At 36.1% G+C, this 7,446-nt stretch overlaps 1 protein-coding gene across 1 annotated transcript in view; it reads right to left on the bottom strand.

Moving 5' to 3' along the window:
- Positions 1-5,718, bottom strand: part of LOC144449376 (opsin-5-like) — a 9,971-nt gene extending 4,253 nt beyond the window's left edge. Inside the window, exons 1-4 of the mRNA XM_078139904.1 lie at positions 5,586-5,718; positions 3,317-3,480; positions 1,805-1,931; positions 559-655 (exon numbers count right to left, since the gene is read on the bottom strand). Coding sequence (XP_077996030.1) covers positions 559-655; positions 1,805-1,931; positions 3,317-3,480; positions 5,586-5,718 — 521 coding nt within the window. The remainder of the gene's footprint in view (positions 1-558; positions 656-1,804; positions 1,932-3,316; positions 3,481-5,585) is intronic.
- Positions 5,719-7,446: the final 1,728 nt, after the last annotated feature.

The following is a 7,446-nucleotide window of genomic DNA, read 5'->3' as shown; positions in this document are numbered from 1 at the left end:
TCTGACACGTTGCATAATCTATGTGTTCCGAGTTATACTGTCAGCTTCGAAAAACAACCTCACGTAAGGGTATACGGTAGCTGAATTTTCGATACATGCAAATATATTGATTACTCCACAACAGCATGGGGTAGAGCTAAATCAAATCACTCTGCTACAACACCAAACTTTATATTTTGAACCCAAAACGGGAGATGGTATATTCTCTGCCCCTTTGTTTACAAATATTACTTGTAGGGGCCGTGGTTCATATGTATATTAATGAAGTAATTTACATAGCTTGAGCTGTATTTGTGGCTCGCATGCATATATTATAAGTAATTTGCATGGCTTGATTTGTTTGGTTGAAACCCTCTAACCTCACCTGTCCATAAATACAAAGAACATATTCTTGTTAAACAAATACAGAAAACAGAAATCTACGCAAAATTAACATATATTTAACATATAATTAGCATACACTGACAGTAGATACAATTATATATTATTATTATTATTATTATTGTTATTATTATTATTATTATTATTATTAATATTATTATAATATTAAGTACTTGCCTGTTCCAGCCAGCCAGAGGTGGCAGAGCCCAGAGGAGCGAATATATCCAGATAATTAGGATGGCTATAACAGTGTTGCTTTTATTAACCCATTTATCTACCAAAACAAGGACAATTCATGATGATTATTGCAGTGATATTTTAAATCCCGAAAATCTGTGCAACTAAGATTGGGTCACGAAAGACCGCCATTGGCACACAACTTTATTGTCGTTCTGTTGTCACGTCAACAGATAAAATACTGTTATTACCCCCCCCCCCCCATGGAAGGGGGTTTCCTTGACTGTATCCCAATCTGCAGAACATTTTCTTGGAATATTAACAAGCTGACATAGGACATATTTGCACCTCATGTCAGTATTCTCAAAGGTCTTCATTTGTCAAGATCTCTAATAAATGTTTTTTTTTTTTCAATTTGCGAATGTCGTACACAACTAGCTGCACTCATTCCAAATCACAAACTGTGATAATATTCAATCTACCGAACGCGAATACGTGTCTCTGCCGTAATGTATGCTCTATCACTGTTTATAGATTAAATCTACCTGTTATGTCATATTAACTGAATTTAAACAAGCGTTTTTGCATGGAAATATAGAATTCGTGAACGTGTCACGACCAAAGTTGTAATTCAAACATAATCTGATATAAATCTGACCTAGTCTAGTTTGATATCTTTAATGTATTTCACCTCTTCCTGATTTGGCCTTTGAATAATAGCTTCCTCTTTGAAGGACCAAAAGAGAGGTCATTACTCGAATATAATGGATGTAAATAGACGTTAAAAGCAGTTATATTACTGTTCGACGTCTCATACCCATTTTTCAAACCATGCTCTTCCCCCACCCCATTAAAATGTGGATTTCCATACGATTAAACCTTTCTTAGCCATCAATATAAACCCGTCCATCAACTAGCAATGCTGCCATACCCAAGACTCTGTTTTAGTTGTGCAACCGTTCTTCAGTAAGTATGTTTGAAAAATTGCAAATTCTTCGAAGGGTCTTCAATGCAGACCCCCTCTATCGTTAGACCTTGAAATATGTTTGGACACAGTATCATTGCTAATCGTAAAGAGAAACTAGGAAAACGCCGGAAAAATGGGACAATTTTCTTCAGGTTCTAGCTCCAGTGACAGTATAAAAGGAATTGTAATAATTAATGGCACAGAGTCAATTAAAACAGTAAGAGAGCCAAGAGGAAAAAGAAAGAAAGATCTAATAAAAACTAAACAAGCTCTACTTACCAAGTGTGTTCGAACAGACTTTGACGTATCTGGTTATTGCTATAAAAGATAATGTGACAATGCTAACATAGTTGAGGGAAGCTGAAAGGAACCCGTAAGCTTGGCAGCTGGGTACGCCATGACGCCACTGAAAAAAACAACAATACAAATATCAATATGGGAATGTCTGTGTGTGTGTGTGTGTGTGTGTGTGTGTGTGTGTGTGTGTGTGTGTGTGTGTGTGTGTCTGTCTGTCTGTCTGTCTGTCTGTCTGTCTGTCTGTCTGTCTGTCTGTCTGTCTGTCTGTCTGTCTGCCTGCCTGCCTGCCTGCCTGCCTGCCTGCCTGCCTGCCTGCCTGCCTGCCTGTCTGTCTGTCTGTCTGTCTGTCTGTCTGTCTGTCTGTCTGTCTGTCTGTCTGTCTGTCTGTCTTTTGCATGACCTCATAAGCACGTTTTCCTTGGTATTTCAAAGTCGTCTGTATCGTATTCCAGTTGATGTAAAGTGTTATTTTCTTCACAATCTACAACAAAATCAGGTAAATTCCCAACTCTCGCATTAAAGTCTCCTAATAATATGAAATCAAAGTTATCAAACTGTGTACATAATTCAACAATATAATTTTCTAACCTTAAAATACCATTTGGTTCACCCTCTCTGTAAATTATGGAACCCTCAGGTGAGATGTAAACACCACCAACAAAAACCTTTTTAAATTTGTTTTGTAAAAGACTACAAGATTGTTACAGACAAGATTGGTCAGCCTCACTTAATGACTCTCGACGCATGCGCAGTTATGTAAATTTTAAGTCAATGCTTGAACCTGAACTGTACCTCTCATGTGTTAAAATCATAAAATTTAAATTTGATCTTGCTAAGCTCCGTTGTTCTAGTCACAATTTAGCAATTGAAGTGGGACGCCATTGTAATCCACCTATTCCTGTTGAACTTAGAGTGTGTCTATATTGTAAAAGACAAGGTTTTACAGTTGTTGAGGATGAATGTCATTTTATATTGTTTTGCCCTTTATATAACGACCATAGAGTAGATTTTATTCCTCAAAGATTTAGAGTTCACCCCACGAAAGAAAAATGTTTTTCCTTACTGGCATGCAAGAATGAAATAGTCCAGTTTTTGTTCATAAAGCTTTTAACACTCGTACTAGTTTTGTTCAGCAAACATAGATGTATATGTTCTCCCATGTCATATTTTTACCTTTAATTATTTTTCCGTTAATTATTAGTAGAATGATATTCAGTTCTTTGTTCTTTTTCTTCTCTACTGTTATGTAAAATGTTTTGTGCGATGGGCCAAGGCCTTAGCATTTGAAATAAACTATTAATAATTAATAATAAGCACGTTTTAATGCTGATTAAAAATAGAATATACACACATCTTCCTGGAAGCACTCCAATTAAGAGTCAATTTTGACACAAGGAAAAACAAATTGATAGTTTTCGAAAGTAGAGACTTTTTTTGGCAATAAAATAACAATTTATATACAAATGACATGGACAAAGAATATGCACGACATACCTCATGATTAAGGGCGGAATCAATTTGAATCCAATGTCCAAATAAAGCATACGTGATATCAGATACAGCCATATTAATGGTGAGCAAATCGAAACTGTTGACAGTACGGCGTTTTTTGTAGTACACCAGTAAGACCAGTCCGTTTCCAGCCACGGATAAAATAGCTGTGGGGAAGAAAAAGGAAAAGAATTCAAGGACATGCAGGACAGGTGCCCTTTGTTTTGTTTGAATTATGTACCAAATTATATTGAATTCGAAGCGTGCATTCTAAAGATATAGCCTAATTACTGAACACCATTAATTATGCAAATTAGTCATTAAAACTACAAGCTATGTTATGAAATTTGACATGACACATGCACGTTGTTATCATCAATGTATGCACCAAATTATATTGCATATGAAGTGTGTATGATTAAGATATCCGAAACCATTAATTATGCAAATGGGACATTACAACAGTTGCATCAACAAACACATTGCTATGGTTGAAGTGTGTACCAAATTATCTATTGAACCTGAAGAGTACATTCTTAAGATAATAAAACCTTATTACTGAAAATCACCAATCATGCAAGTGAGTCATTAAAACAAGCTTTTCAGTGCGATCAGTTATAAAATAAAAATAAAAAGTTGGCAAAATCGACTAGCAAGTATTTGTGCAAAGATTGAAATCTAAACTTACTAGTTAAAATATTTCTGAAAAATAAGAACTATTGTTGATTATTAGTATTGTGATTATTTTTTTTGGGGGGGTACCTTCCTCGAAACTGAAGGAGCTAACTTTTGAGGAAGGTGACTTGCATGAAACTTGATACTTTGAATCGACTAGGTTGTTCTGATGCTAATTGCTCATTATGATATGTAAATTATTCAACAATTAGGAATTATTCCTAATCAACACTGAAGGATCAAGTAATTCTGATGTCTTGTAGGAAAAGAAAATCCTGACAAAATCACGAATCATAAACCATAAACGATTTTTACTTCATAAAGATAAATAGAATAAAAGTTCTGTTTGTCAAACATTTTGACTGGTTACAATGTGAGTTTAGAATGACGTAGTTGGAGTAACCCTTATTTGGTTTGCTCAATCCTACATTTTTTTACAGTGACAATGAAACATCCAATCTCTATGCACAAAGGTAATAACAATAGAACATGGAAAGAAAACTGAAAGTAAGAGGATTGCTCGTGTTGGTTTATTGTTTGTTATTATTGGGGTAATAGTTATGGCCTTTTGATTTGCAATGATACAGATTGAAAATGGCTATACTTCGGATGTATATACTACTGTGGAAACTGAACTGTCAGCTTACTAAAATAGACACAAACTCAAACTGTTGTTGTTCGATGTGGTAGATTACACAAATGGGTGACCAGTCCCTTTGATGTGCGGATATAGTCGCACAGTAAGCAAGAAAGTGTAGGAACTGGAAGTCCTAAAAATTGTACACTGGAAGATCATGGATGTCATCGAGTATCAAAACCAACGTCCATTCAATAGCTTACATATGACCAACAATGGTTTTACTAATTGTGTCTTAGCGAAGACCACTACAGAACTACAGTTCTTAATTAGCTGAAAACTTGATTTCCACTGTCGTATAGCGTTGATCATATGTTTCTATATATTTCTTAATCTGCCAGCTATATATCTTTTTTTTTCGCTTATCCACCTTTAGTCTGATTCGGTAAGCGGTTATATCTCAATCTTCATTTAAAGACTGCTTAATATGGTGTATGGAAGCCGCCAGATTGTGGCTAAGATGTTGATCAACCAACACTATGATTAGATTGGTTTTATCGAAACAAAAAGCTGTAGGGATGGAAGCAAAGCTGCACTGTACGTCATGCTAGACATCACGGAATGCCAAGAATGACGAGGTAACCGTCAACAAACCTAAAACCAACCTTGAAATTGATACCAAGTACCACAGTACATCCCTACGCACCTTTCATTAGACACATCCCTTCCCTTTATGCATTCTGTATAGTGAATTTCATGATGGCATTACCTGATGTAGGTATAACAATAAGTTGTAAAAAAAGCTTGCCAATGAATCTGCAGGGGCTAACACTCCTGCTAATTCTCGTGAATGATTGATTTGTTGTGTTTTCAGAAATAATTAAAGGAGCGATTTTCATTAAATGCCCGATCCCATTCTGTATAGGGATCAAACACATGTACACGGAAAAAGCCTGTTCGTAATGTAAATATTTACACAACATAACGTACTAGATAGCTAATATATTGATTAGTACTTACTTGAAGCAATTACAGTAATGGCAATTCCGATGTCTGCTTCGGGTGATAATTTAGATATGAAATCTTCGCGTGATGGTGGCTCGTTTGTCACTGAAGTTGCGTTGTTCGGTCCGTACTCGCCCATGGCTGTCATACTCATAGTCAACCTGCGAACTAGGAAGGATCGCGTAGGATGAACGAGCAGCAGTTTATCGATGTAAACGCATATGTGGTATGTGGCCTACTGATTGCTCTTAAAATATGCACTGGATATAAAGCTTGTCACGATTGATAATTCTACTCAAATCATCACATTGCCATGGTAACCAAATATTCCATCCTTGGCTGAAAGTTCTACTCAAGCCATCAAATTGCCATGGCAACCATACATAACATAGAGGTCAGCAACTTACGCAACGTGCCGTCTTGCCCGCCACTGTCTGAATGATAAGGAGCATCTTGCGTATTTCATCCCTGAGCTCCTAGGAGCATTTACATATATTGATAGTTTCGACCAGATGTGTGATTATTATAGGTCCTTAGATATCCAAGTCCGACCACGATTCCTTCATTTTCTACCTTCTGTAGGTTATATATTATAGGTGAAAAGTGTGTGTGTGTGTGTGTGTGTGTGTGTGTGTGTGTGTGTGCGTGCGTGCGTGCGTGCGTGTGTGTGTGTGTGTGTATCCATAGGGTAGCGACAAGAACTGATTAGGTTTCGGTAAACATCACATGAATACTACTGAGCAACTTACGTAATTAATGGTTTTTGGTAATTAGTCTATATCTCAATAATACACGCTTCAAATTCATTATAATTAGATACATATATTTGCGATACTAAAACGCACCTGTGCTGAAAATATTATTGATGTACCTTTTAGTTTCAGTACGTTATTGGCATATTTTGGTAGGCCACTAAAAAGGGAAAAAATAAGTGGTGTGACGATGCGATTTTTTTTATATTCTCAGCAAATGTTAATCAATCTACTTATCATTGCAGTTACTCTTCTTTTTATTTAGTACTTTACAGCAAGTGTGTATGTGGGGGCAGATGTCATAAGCTTGTTCATGATTAGTTCTACAGTTGCCTTCACTGGTGGCAATTAATGAAGGGAGAGTTACTTTTGTGTTTTCCCTTTCATCTGCAGACTGAATTGGCTAGACAAACATGGAAAAAAATTAATGCGGGAAGGGGGGGGGGGATTTAAGTGAAGGGCGCTGACCAGAAACAATTCTCTCTTTTTTTGGTTTTTAAAACTCTTTTTACGGTGAGTGCTGTGCTACAACGTTTTATAAAGCTTCACATTGCATGTTGTGGTTGGCCAGGAGATCACTAACAGCAATGGGCAAATAGCAATCAATGAGAAAAAATAACTTATGTGCTGTTGTAATCCAACAATTGTCTGTAGGAACAGCAATCTCACAACTTTGCCCTTACGGAAGGAATTCAGTTTAAATCTGGTTAGATAACGGTTAATCTACTTTAATAACCAGATGTAAACTAAGGCCAACCACAACATGTACTGTGACATTTGTTGAGAATGTAAAAAAAAATAAGCGCATAGTCGTACCACTTTAGACAACATTTCCTGACGAGAAACTATTTTTTCCTTTTTAGTAGCCTACAAAAATATGCCAATAATTTATTAAAACTAAAAGCTACATCAATAATATTTTCAGGAGAAGTGCGCTTTGGTATCGCAAATGCATGTATCAAATTATATTGAATTTGAAGTGTGCATTCCTGAGATATAGTCTAATTACCGAAAATCATTAATTACGTAAATTGCTCATTGATATTCACGAGATTTTTACCAAAACCTAATCAAGTCTTGCCATTACCCTACGGAATACGTCTTCAAAATTTCATTTGAATTGA

This window comes from Glandiceps talaboti, chromosome 18, assembly GCF_964340395.1.
Source record: "Glandiceps talaboti chromosome 18, keGlaTala1.1, whole genome shotgun sequence".
In the NCBI taxonomy this organism is placed as follows: Eukaryota; Metazoa; Hemichordata; class Enteropneusta; family Spengelidae; genus Glandiceps; species Glandiceps talaboti.
The sequence above is the reverse complement of the archived record's forward strand: the minus strand, read 5'-3'. Positions and strand labels throughout refer to the sequence as shown.